At 37.6% G+C, this 13,168-nt stretch overlaps 1 protein-coding gene across 2 annotated transcripts in view; it reads right to left on the reverse strand.

Moving 5' to 3' along the window:
* Nucleotides 1–13,168, reverse strand: part of ASCC3 (activating signal cointegrator 1 complex subunit 3) — a 203,584-nt gene that overhangs the window by 53,102 nt on the left and 137,314 nt on the right. For both annotated transcript variants that reach the window (XM_035109325.2, XM_035109326.2), the window contains exons 31-34: nt 6,602–6,739; nt 6,367–6,487; nt 4,879–5,011; nt 3,703–3,828 (exon numbers count right to left, since the gene is read on the reverse strand). In XM_035109325.2, the coding sequence (XP_034965216.2) occupies nt 3,703–3,828; nt 4,879–5,011; nt 6,367–6,487; nt 6,602–6,739 (518 nt within the window). The remainder of the gene's footprint in view (nt 1–3,702; nt 3,829–4,878; nt 5,012–6,366; nt 6,488–6,601; nt 6,740–13,168) is intronic.

Raw genomic sequence — 13,168 nt, forward strand, 5'->3', positions numbered from 1 at the left:
CAACTAGCAACACTAGCATCAGGGTTTTTTTTTTTTGCAATAGCATTAAAAAAAGCATTTTCACAGACAGAACAGATGAACTAACAAATAAGACCACAGAGTTTTGAATCCTTTTTTTAAATAAAAAAATACGTCTATTGCATCGTGACAAAATTACTTCAGTATCTGTCAGCAGTTAATTTTCCTGTTGTATGTGTTTAAGAAGCACTCAGGTGGAACTGAAAGATAGTAGCTCATTTTTAAGATATCCTAAGCATTATCTAGGGGACACAGGTGGCGCTGTGGTCTAAACCACAGAGCCTAGGGCTTGCCGATCAGAAGGTCGGCAGTTCGAATCCCTGCGACGGGGTGAGCTCCTGTTGTTTGGTCCCAGCTCCTGCCAACCTAGTAACCTAGTAGTTCGAAAGCACGTCAAAGTGCAAGTAGATAAATAGGTACCGCTCCGGCGGGAAGGTAAACGGCGTTTCCATGCGCTGCTCTGGTTTGCCAGAAGCTGTATGCTGGCTCCCTCGGCCAGTAAAGTGAGATGAGCGCTGCAACCCCAGAGTCGTCTGCGACTGGACCTAACGGTCAGGGGTCCCTTTACCCTTTTTAAATATTCTAATTAAAAATGTTATACAAAATTTAATGAAACCACATGTTTCATTAAATGATTTAATGAAGGCATGATCTAGCCGAAAACTAAGGGACTTCAAGACCTTGATTCTCAATGCGATTGGTATGCTTAAATCTATCTCAGTTGAACCTAAATATGCTTTACATAAATATGTTTCCATGCACTGCTCTGGTTTGCCAGAAGCAGCTTAGTCATGCTGGCCACATGATCTGGAAGCTGTATGCCGCCTCCCTCGGCCAGTAAAGTGAGATGAGCGCCACAACCCCAGAGGCATCCACGACTGGACCTAATGGTCGGTGGTCCCTTTAACTTTAAGCATTATCTACAGGAGCCGAAATCTGGAAAAGTTATTTGTGTCTCTGTTTTGTTGAAATCAAGGGGATTTAAGTGAGGGGAGTAGTGGCTAAGCTCATTTAAACTGCACAGATTTAAACAGGTGTGACTAAATTTCTCTGTATCAGGACAAGTGAATTAAAAATTTTGATAAATGTTTTCAGATACATATTTTCACTGATTCCCTGTGAAGAACACACTTCACAACAACATATCAAAATAAAACATGTTAACATTTAAATCCATACCAGAAATATTAGTACATAGGGCCATGGGGATTGCTCTGATTGTCCAAAAATGGAGTTTAGTGCAATCCTAAATCTGTCTACTACTCATGAGTAAACTCCCAGGAGATTTTGTTTAGGATTGTTCCTAGCTATGGAAAATACTCCCCAAGGAAATAAGGCAATCCTGTCCTTATTTGCATTCAAGAAACATGTAAAGACTTGTATTTATTGATTCATGTTTTTGGCTGATAGTTTTATGTTTTTACACTACAGGTTTTAGTGGCAGTCTGCAATATGTTAGTGTGTTGTTTTCATGCAATTTATTATTGTGAGCCCTCTTGGACATCTTTTGGGGAGGGGCAGTGGGTTATAAATTCAGACTAAATAAATGTAATAGAGTTGTCCTTTTAAAAAAATATCATCACTATAATATTTTGTAAAACACTTTAAGCTTTCTACACCCCCTCCATCAAGCGGTATATATAAATTTTAGGAAATAAATATAATTAAAATATTCACAGATAAGGAGTGGCTTCAAAAACATTTGTTCCACAGATGGACAGTATTCTGGTGGTGCTCTTTTAGCCATCTGTATTTCAAGACTGTGGTTAACATAACTTTCTGGTATTCTGGTGTAGTCTTAAACTCTCTAGGCCAATCATCAAGCTATTTTGGCTAGAAGAGATGCACTGGTTTTTAACAGAACTGGAATATTAAAATCCAAGTTGTGTGGGTTTTTTTTATATAAAGAAAATAGAATGATTCAGTCCTTAAGAAGTATAATTAATTTTATGATAATTATTTAAGATTAATGCAAGATGGCCAAGATCAAATGAGCCACAGAAGTAGTTCCAAAAGCTGAAGGGAGCTTGTTTTTCTGTAACAGCAGCCTGGCCATACAGCCTTTGAAACTGACGGAAGTTTCTGAAGCAGTTTGTGGAATGGCATGGAAAGGTCATTTGTTCAAAGACAAATTTCTACTGGTCTAGGGAAAGCAGCTTGTATGAAACTCAGTAGTTCTTTGGATCCTGGCTGAGAGCTATAATTTGAGCAGCTTAAGTAACAAACCAAGCTAACAAGAGCACTTGGATTTGAACCAATGTGTGTGGGCTTGGTTGCCAGTTAGCATGATTAGAAGAAGAAAAAGCTCTGTCCTAAGTAGGGAGGGAGGAATCAACCAGCTATTTATATATTCTCACTTGGCAACATGCAAAACTGGGCACTTATATACCATTATTTATAACTACAGTAACAAAATAAAAAGCACTTTATATATCATGCATATAGGAATTACTTAGCCCCCTACAACCAAAAAAAATACCACCATCATTGTTATTATATTTCTTACCTGCCCTTCACCAAGATGCCCCAAGGGCAGATTACAAAAATTTAAAAATACAGTTTTAAAAATAAATTAAAAACAGTACCATTTGAATAAAATCCACAGCAATGGTGATCAAGATACAACACCTGTACTGAAATAAATTCAACATGACTAAACCCTAAGCTTCATTTTGAAGATAAAATCATTTGTTTCCACCAGGACCTTGACTCCACTGTTATAGCAGATGAATCCCAAGAGGTGTCCAGAGGGGGTTCCTATAGATGGCATGCAAGCAAATCCTGCTTTCCCAACCAGTGAGGATCAAGGGCTATGCATTTATGCCTACATGTATATGTAGACAGCAGAGAAACCTGTGGAACGTTGAGCACTCACTCAGCCAGGACGGAGTTAGTCTGCAACTAAGTGACTTGCAACACACTTGTGGAACAACAGGGAGTTCGGGTAAGGCCAGGCCTCTGAGAATGTGCAACTTCCATACTTTCTTTGAATCGGACCCACTCTCCTGCCCCAATATTCTTCAAAATGAAAGGGAGCGAATCAGATACACCTCCAGATGCATTTCTGAGTTTAGAATCAGTAGACTGCCTGCAATGGAATGTGGACTCAGAGGTTATCCGTCATCTACGCTACATCAAATGTGTGTCAGAGTGCTCATTCCACTGAACAAAAAGCAGTGTGGATAGACAGCTTTTACATCTGGATGTAAATTTTGATTTCGGCCTACTGTCTCTGATTCGGAAAGTGATACATAAAGCAAAGTCTGCTTCCATGAGAGGATCTCAACAGCTGGACTAGGCAAGAAAGTATGTGGAAGGGATGAAGACAAGCAAGGGTGAAAGGATTGTCCTCTCCCTCTTTCTCTTTTTTTCAAAGCTGGGATGTAACCAAACAAAAACAGAAAAAGGAAAATACACAAACTGTACTTTTTTATTTTTAAGAACCCATCTTTTTGTTGGTCTAGTTGTGATTTCTGTAGTAAACAACGGTCAAAGTGATTTACAGTATTATTACCAATCTATAGGGTGTCTACAAAGTTTCTATTTTACAAAGAAAGGACTTAGATAAAAATATAGTGACATGGCCAGCATGTCCATAAGCGAGAAGGGATATGAACCAAGGTAATCAAGGTTCCCTACTATGCACACTAAACTTCACTGGTGCTCAATTTCTTAGCGGCTCACCTTGGATTCATGATAAGGCGACGGAAAAAGTAAGTCCAGGTGATATAATCCATTGCATCTTGCTTTGAAGTTATAGTTCCAGCTGCAATTTCAGCATTTAAGTGATCAGACAGAACTTCCAGTAAACTAAAACAAATAAACAAAAATTAAAATGGCACCATTTCACTTAGATTAATTGTGGAATAGTATTATGTTCTCAAAACACTCAATTGGAGTGGGTAGATAACTAATCTTATCTGGCTACAGATGTTAAAATCTGTAAAAACTGGCTGCAGTACCTGGACTGATTCTAGTAAGCACTTTTTTTCTTTTAAATTAAGTTACTTATAGACTGTGCAAGACAGGAGTGCCTGGCGTGCTATGGTCCATGGGGTCACGAAGAGTCGGACACGACTAAACGACTAAACAACAACAACAACTTATAGACTGCCTTTTAGGGCAACAGGACCACAGTATCTTTTAAGGAGAAAGCAACTTGAAATGGATACGACTTTAGAGCCTGTCTAAAATGGGGAAATGGCATTTGAGAAGGATACTGCTATTCTAACACCCGCTATCAGCCATTATGCTCATAGATGAGACATCTCTCTGCCTAGGGGCTACCAAAAATCACTGGACTAAAGGGCTGAGGATCTCCTAACAGACACTGAGACACCAGAAACTTTAAAATGATAATGTCTGTTTGTGAACAATGTTGCTTTTGTTGCCACTGTTTCATCTATTGTCTTATCCATTTGCCTTTTTAGCTACCCCACCTCCACAGCCCAAGAACTTTCTGTGTTGGGATTTGTGTGTGCAGCTAGGAGCAGGAAAAAAGGGAAGATTTTACTACAGATACAATGTTGCCATCCACCTTAGATACATGTAATCAAGACTTAGTGCCAAAAATCCTAACTAAAGTCTACTCAGCAAAGGGATTTTCAGCAAAGTCCAATTGCATTCAATGAAGCTTACTCCCAGGTAAGCGGGGCTAGGATTGCAGCCTGACAAAGGAATTATCTTGGCAATAGGGTGCAACTTGGAAAAATAAATTGAGTACCTAGGAGAAACCTTCACATGAAATGGAATTTGGACTATCTGAAGATGATAATTTTTCAGTTTGTAGGTCTGTGAAATACAGTGCATTTGTGAATCACGTTTCCCCATATTAACTGTGGTATTTATTTATTTATTTACCTTGATTCTACTGGGAAAGGTTCATAAAGAAATTTTTTGTAGAAGTCTTTCTTGATGTCATGAACCAGAATGACTGCTTTTCCTTGATCATCAAACTGAGGCCTCCCAGCACGTCCCATCATCTGAAGAACATCTGCAAATGTAAATTGATGACAACATTAAGCATAGTGCAGAGTACTTTTTTATATTAAGGCAAATGTTCAGATATAGCACCACCCTTATAAACTGCACAAATATTGCTTAAAAGATATATGAAATATTTAAACTGGAAAAAGGACCAGAAAATTTACACTGAAACTATTTTTTTCCTAATGTTTCTTTGCAAAATCTGGCTACAAGCTCTATCTGAAAGTTGAACTCTGATTTTGCAAAGTCTCAATAAAATGAGGTTTGGTAATCTTGTTTCAAGGCTGCCAAACACCCCATCCAAATGCTTCAGCAAGACGCCTCACCCCAAATAGCCTTTGTTCCACATGGCTGATACAAAACTGACAAGTCTAGCATACAAATATATGAAATTTCCTTATATTTAAGACCCGGCTCTGCTATCTGAAATTCTTCTTAAGTGGAGATAGCAGATCTGTGTGCAAAGCATGGACTCTACCCCTGAGCTATATCAGTTCACATAGTTTCCTATACTCTTTTCAGTGGTATCCTAGGGTAAAGGTACTGGCCCTCTCCTAATATACTTCTCTGTTCCCATTTAAATAGTTATATGTTGATATTATTATTTTTTTATGAAGTAATGCTGAAATCAAAACAAAGACAAGTATTCCCCATCTAACCTGCAATGTTGCAGGTAAGAAACTGAAACTAAATGCCTGGCTACTCTCATATGTTTTGAGATTAAATGATTAATTAAGGCAAGTTAATTAAGATCAGATTATTATTCATCCATATAAGATATCTAATAAGCTATATATCACTTGCTTGTAAGCACTTTATGGTATGTTTGTTCAATAGTGACTTAAAAAAAATATGTTTTACCATACCCTCCCGATTTGTTCTCTCTTCTCAGATATTGTTCTTTGCTATCAAATTCTGCTCAATTATTCCAATTCAGTATTCTCAAAGCACAGCTAAAAGTTTACCATGTAGTAGTAAGGAATGTGATGTAGTATGGTTAAAGAAACTGAACAAAAGATACGGCAACTCTATTTCAACTTCCATATTTAACTTCCATGTTCATGCAAAATAAAAAAAAATCCAGTAGCACCTTAGAGAACTACTGTAAGTTTGTCATTGGTATGAGCTTTTGTGTGCATGCACACTTCTTCAGATACACTGAAAGAGAAATGCACATGAAAGCTCATACCAATGACAAACTTAGTTGGTCTCTAAGGTGCTACTGGAAAGAATTTTTTTATTTGGTTTCGACTACGGCAGACCAACATGGCTACCTACCTGTAACTAGTTCCATGTTCATGGATATCAGCAGTTAATTATAACATGTATATTTTCTAAGAAATTTGTGATTTCTGACAATACCTGTAATTGGGTAATCAACATAACGCCTTGTTTTTCCATCATAAAATTCTGTCCCTTTAACAATCACTAAATGTGCTGGAAAATTGACACCCCAGGCTAATGTGCTAGTAGCAATAAGGACCTAAAAAGAAAAGATATAAGATTTAAAAATATATAAAGGAACTCTGTGTGAAGTAAACAGAAGTTTAAGAAATGAGTAAGAATATCTCAGTATAATGTTACAGAACAAGCGTACTTGGATTTTGCAATTCACAAATAACTCTTCAACAGTTTTTCTGTCTCGTTCATGCAGGCCAGCATGATGGATGCCTATTCCAAAAGCAAGGGTCAGTTTGAGATTGGACTCCCTGATTGTTCCTATGATGACACTCATCTGCAACACAAAAAAGGATTAACCTAAGAATCTTTCAGAACATTTCCCCCCAGCAATAGGACATTAGTAGATACTTATCAATATACTATACAGTCTTACTAGTAAACAAAGGGAAAAGACAGTCTCTTCATTAAGGAATTCACAGGAGAAGCAAGCAAATATAGAAGCATAAGGAAGGGGAGGGGAGCAACTCTGATACACTTTATACTTGATTTCCCCCTCTTTTCTCCATTTCCCCCCATGACTGCCTAATTTAAACAGACCATCAGTTCGGTTTTTATATCCTTTTTCTTAAAATACTCTTCCACTCTTATAATTGGAAAAAAGTAACGCAAGTCAAAGAGAATGGGAAAGTTAAGCGATGTGTTGTGATTTGGAAGTTAAATTTTCTTTTTTTAATGGTACTGTATATGAATTAGTTGTATACAATTTATTATCTATTTAGGTGATTTATTTCTTCTGTATTGAATTTTAATGAATTAAATAAAGATTTGTTTTTAAAATTTTAAAATTAAAAAAAAAGGAAGGGGAGGGGAGCAATAAGCTATACAAACACCTTTATAATGCACTCCACATATTATTAATATACCGTATTTTTCTGTACTAAAAGAAATTACTGTAGGCAAAAATTAGATGTTGGCTTATACACGGATAGTGAATGCAGAGGGGGGGGCATGTGTTTAATGGCAGCAGCAAGCAGGAGATTGGCAGCGGTGATTGGCTGGGTGATTAGTAGCTGCAGCAAGGCCAATTGGCGGCTGTGGCGAGGTGTGCGATCGGCAGTGGCTGTGGCAAGTGATCGCCAGTGGCGGGCAGGCAGGTGAGCAATTGACGGAAGTGACCTCCCCCACCCCCCCAAAAAACTAAGCAACTTAATTTCTTATTTTTGGGTTAAAAAATAGGGGTCATCTTATACATGGGGGCGTCTTATACACGAAAAAATACAGTAACTTACGAAAAGCTGTGCTGTCTGGAAATAATGTGAGTGGCATACTGAAAGTTGTATGGTCTTTAGTTCATGGCCTTTTAAAATAGCCACACGGTATAATAGTTAAATTTACATTTTAAGAAACCTTTCATAGTTATAGAAACACAGGGTGGTATTCAACTAGCTTTAATTCAGAGTAGACCCATTGAAATTAATGAGCATAGCTGTGGTAGGTCCATTAATTTCAGTGGATCTACTCTGAATAAAATCTAGCTTAACACCACCCATACAGTTCAACTAACTGTTAGTATTAGTCTCCAATTACACTCCTTTCCAAGTGGTATTTAATGCCAGCTACATCAATATTCTATGCTGAAGATGCAAAACTACAACACAGATACATTGCATGTATTTTGGTCATGCCTCCAACTAAGACACTTCCAGATTGCTGTACTAGAAGAAACAAGTATATAAAAGTAAATGTTCCGCCTCTGCACAGTTACATACTGCGATACGTAAAATACCTTGTTATTTTAGAAGACAGGGAAACGGCACACTTTTAAACAGCGCCCCATATGGTAATTAGTTCTAAACTGAAAAAAAATCAATGTGCCAATAGTAGACAAATAGACTGTAGGAGTATGGGATGGAGTTCAATTGTTAAAACTAAACAATATTCTTAAAGTATGAGAAGGGGGACAAATTGATGATAAATTCATTGAGAAATGGAGCCCATTTATTGCATATTGCTACTATAAAACACAGGAAAATGCTGAACTATATCTACTGTTGGGTACCTTGGTATTGTAAGAGACCAATCCTTTGATTCAAAGAGCATAGACATTGTAAAGATGTCTGTAAATTGTTTTTGTAAATGTTGTACCTTCTATTATTCTTGCTATACTACTTGCTATTTGTCACTTAACAAAAAGAAAACTCAATAAAAAAACAAAAAAACAAATTTCATGAAACTGTCTATCAAGTACAACCAATAGACTATTTAGTATTATCTCTGCACTGGCTGGCAGAAGCTCTCCAGGTTTTCAGATGCAAGTCTTTCTGAGCCTTATCTAGAGGTGCCTTGGGGGCTTTAATAAACACGAACAACTTCTGAACATCAAAACATATCTGTTTTTCTATTTTATATTTGAGTAAATGGTAACTTGCATCATGTCAACAGATAATACCAATATTACGGGTACTATATACTTGTAAAATTGTGGCAAAATGTTATTTAATTCACAAAACTCACAAAATTAATACAATTATTCATATCTCACCTATTTAGACTAGTTTATCAAGCCAAAAGAGCCAAATATAATGTAAACCCCACAATGATCTGACAATGATGCACAACAGGGAACCCTGTTTTCTGAAGTGATGTTTTGGTTCTGCTTGCTGCCAATTTACATGATCTGAGGAAAGCTCCTAGATCAGCCCAAGGATAGAAGCTGCTACCCAAATGCTTATTGTAAATCACTGGAAAATGAAAGTTTGATGTGTGCACCAGAGTATAGGATGGAAACATAAGGAAATCGTATATTTACAGAAGCTCAACTGGATGGGTAGAATGAATGAATACAGTGCAAGGAGATAAATGCAACGGGAGAAGAATAAAAGTAAGGCCGTTGTTAACATACATCTTAAACAAAGACACTATTTTATAGTGCCTATAACTGAGGGAGCCCTCAGTTTTCTGTAAAGGAGTAACAACTGATATTTTGTGGGGGGGGAGTATGGGGTATGAATTCTTTTGAGACTTCTAATCACTGTTCCAAGAAGTAAAATAAGCTTTGTGTCTAAGAGCCAACATATCAGTGGGATAGTTTAATCAAAGCCTTTGATTTTCAAACAACTTTTTGAGCCAGGAGCCAGTCATTGCAAACTGCCTGCCTCACAATGGTTTGGGTCCTGTAGCTAAAACATTTGGTTCACTATTTGGGAAGAAAACATGACTTGCAATGATATTTAAAAGGATCAAGTATACATTCATTGTATTTGTAAGTAGGGAACATTGCACAGATCAGCCACATCCTTTTTAACATTGGCTTATGTTGCAAGACCTGCAGCAGTGTAGTTATAGTGCTATTTATTCTAGCTCAGCATCAGTGAAATGCTCAGACCTCCAAGAAATATAAAAACATGAAATTGTTTTCTTGTTTACTTTGGCCAATCGACTTTATACTCCCCCCCCCCCCGGTTGTTATCAGAGTTTTAAGCACAGAACATCTCTTCCCATTACACTGCTGGACATTTATTCACAGAGGAAGTTCTTACCGTTTGCTGTGATGATGATGTTATTCAACCCCTCCCAATCCGCCCACTGCCTTTGTACTAAAGCAATGTCCTGCCGTGCTGTTAGCTATACCTGCAAAGCTGTGTAATTTAACACAGCAAAACTAAAGGACCCTTAGCAGGAGTGCTGGCATATGCACTGTGAGCCTGTCATTCTAGCAGCGGGGAATCTTGGCCATTTTTAGCAGACCCCCCTCACTTTTAGCAGACCCCCCTCACTTTCACATAAATCAGTGCAATAAAAACCAACAACTCCAAACACCTATTTTACCCACAACCACATTCCACAGCTTTAAAAATTCTCAAGACAATTTGTTTTTTAGAAAACCACTTTCCTGGAGCCTATTTTTGCATGCATATTCCATTCACCTTATAAAATACGACAAAACATGAGGAATGCTAGAAGGACAATTGCCAGATCAACTATGCTGAGATAAAAGTTCTCGTGAAACCTCGGAGATGGCTTTCAGTGCAAGATGTTTGCAAACTGCCCATCTCAAGCATGAAGCAAACTTTAATGATTTTTCTAGCTTTGCTCAAGACATCACTGCCAAAAGAAAACCTGTCAATGGAATGTGTACACATTAACACACGTACATAACAGCTCTTTGGAAAGCAAGAACAAGTGTTAACCATGAAAAGGCACAGTACATTTACCAGATGCATTTGTTATCGATATTAATTTGAAGCAGCAAGAAAACGGTGTTTTCAGTCGCTCAGCTAAGGTTTGTTAATTTGAAGTGGGCTGGTTAAAACATTAATATCAATAATCAAAGAGACCCAACCCACTCTGGTGTGACCTGTTGATTTTTAAACTCTGGAAATGTGCCATTTAAAAGTTATCTTTGAAAGATGCACCTAAGATTCCTTTTGTAACATAAATAATTTTTTTAAAAAAAAAAAGTTGCAAGGAGCGGGAAAAAAATCTCATGACAACACCAGCAAGATTTTTCTCAAACTAAACCACAGTATTTCTCTCTCTCTCACTCCTTCCGCACATATAAAATTCTGAACAATTTAATGTTACCAGGGTTTAAAAATATATTTTTAAAAATTTATTATACCTAAAAAGCTTTTCGTAGAAAGATAGAATTCCATTTAAGTAGATACATTACCCTGAGTCTGAAATTCATTCCAGTCAGGGTATAATTCAGCAAGTTGATGACAACACTGGCTCCAAAAGAAAGGAGGAGACCAGATTGGACAAGAATGAGCTAACAGATTGTGCAGCCCAATTCTGTCCCTTTGAGTGTGATATATTGTTTCAAGATGCTAAAACCCCATACTTTCTCAAAGCATATCTGCCGCCCTGGTTTTCCCATTTTCGCAGAATCCTCATTATTAGTACTCTGTACCCTTTTCAAAGCACATCAGACCCAGACCATATGCTACTGCATAAGGCTTATCGATTGTCTGAAATGGCTGGTAAAAAAAAAGATGGGCTGAACAAAAGAATCAGGAAAGTTATGAAGCCTTTAAAAGAAAATATAATTACACATTTCACATCTGGCACAGATGTTAAGTTTAGTTAAAGTGCTGCTGCGTTAAAAGTTAAATGGCATTTTTTTATGATAAAGCACAACACTGCAGAAGGAAGAGGCACTGCAAATCCTGAGAAAGGTCCCCCACTACACGGATTCAGCCCACACATTATGTTGCTATGCCTCATTCTAAGCACCATCCATGCAGCAAGAGTGGGGCTTGATCTGGGAGGTATGTACTCAAATCCCCACTCAGCCATGAAGCTTCCTGGGTGACTTTCACCCCGTTACTATTTTTTCAGTCTAATCTACCTCACAGGGTTGTTGCAAGGATAAAATGTGTATCTTGTCCTAAGATCTTTGGGGAAAAGGCAGGATAAATACGTGCAAACAAGAAACACATACGCAATCTTAATACAAATGAATAGAATTAAAAAAATTGAATTCTAAAATACAGAGAGATTTATTTTGTATTTTTTAAAATTTCCTGCTGAATCTGTCAACTCATAGAAAAGGTCCCAACCCAGTCACAACAAATGTTTTAATTTTAAATTAAAAAAATAAGGTGAAAGCCTAGCTAAAAAAATATTGGGTTTAAAATAGGAGCAAATGACATTATTTTACAAAGACAGATTTCCAGGTTTCCTGTGAGTGGAGTTCTGCTCAAGGGACACTTCCTGACTCAAGGAAAGGGGGCCTCCCCCCCATTTTTCTTTTCCCTTTGCCTCCCGAAAAGCTGCTCTAAACAGTATGGGGACCCCGTAGAACAGAATAGGAGCCAGTGATGTGGGCTGCAGAAATCATTTCCCTCCTTCCTGTTGTGGCAGCTTTTGCTGAATCAGAATCTCTTCTGCGAATGGAAAGAGCTTTTCTATTTGTGGAAGGGCATGCCTTCATCCAACCCAAACGTATTTGTTTCAGAATATTAAAAGCCCCAAGAAGAAATGATTAAAGAAATATATTTGGGTGAGATCCAGTCTGCCATTCTGCTTGTGAAATGGCTTTTGATCTAGCATAGACATTCACCGTACTAACGTGAGAAAAGGGAAGGCTATTTGCCCCAAATTCCCTCCACACTGCAGACCTTTGCACCCCCAAAAAATCTGTTCCAAAGGGTTGGGGTACTCTCCAGCAAGGGGTGGTAGAGGGCCTGCAGACAGAAGGGACAAAGAGAGATAATCACCTTTCTTTCTCTCTTTCTGATGGATTAGAATACATTTTGTGAACAGAGCAGCAGCATTAAATTTCACCCACGAACTACAGATTGCCCTAACATTGCCTTTAAAATTGGAGAGAGAGAGAGCTGTCACAACATGTTCAAAACCACTCTATTTTTCTTTCTTTGAAAATCGTATTGAAAATATTAAGTTATTGGTATGAATGTTAGAAGCAAAAGAATATGCTTGACACTCTCTTGACACTCTCTAAACAGAGCAGTTTGCTAAACTTCTATTTTTAGATCTATATAGGAAGCATATTCCTTTGTATACATGCACACACATTCTGCTTCATATTCACAGCTGCACATGCATTTTCCTGTTCAGAAGCTATAAAGGCCTCCACCCCCTTCCACAATATGTGTGGTAGTCTTTTCAATGTTCTTAGCAGGAACTGGATGAGACCTTCCTAAGGTCTCATCCAATTCCTGATAATGTCATTGTTTAAAAGGTGCTACATTAGCTTTATTAAATTAGCTGTAGTACAATCTTAACAAACTGTAAATAC

This window comes from Zootoca vivipara, chromosome 3 (assembly GCF_963506605.1).
Source record: "Zootoca vivipara chromosome 3, rZooViv1.1, whole genome shotgun sequence".
Taxonomy (NCBI): domain Eukaryota; kingdom Metazoa; phylum Chordata; class Lepidosauria; order Squamata; family Lacertidae; genus Zootoca; species Zootoca vivipara.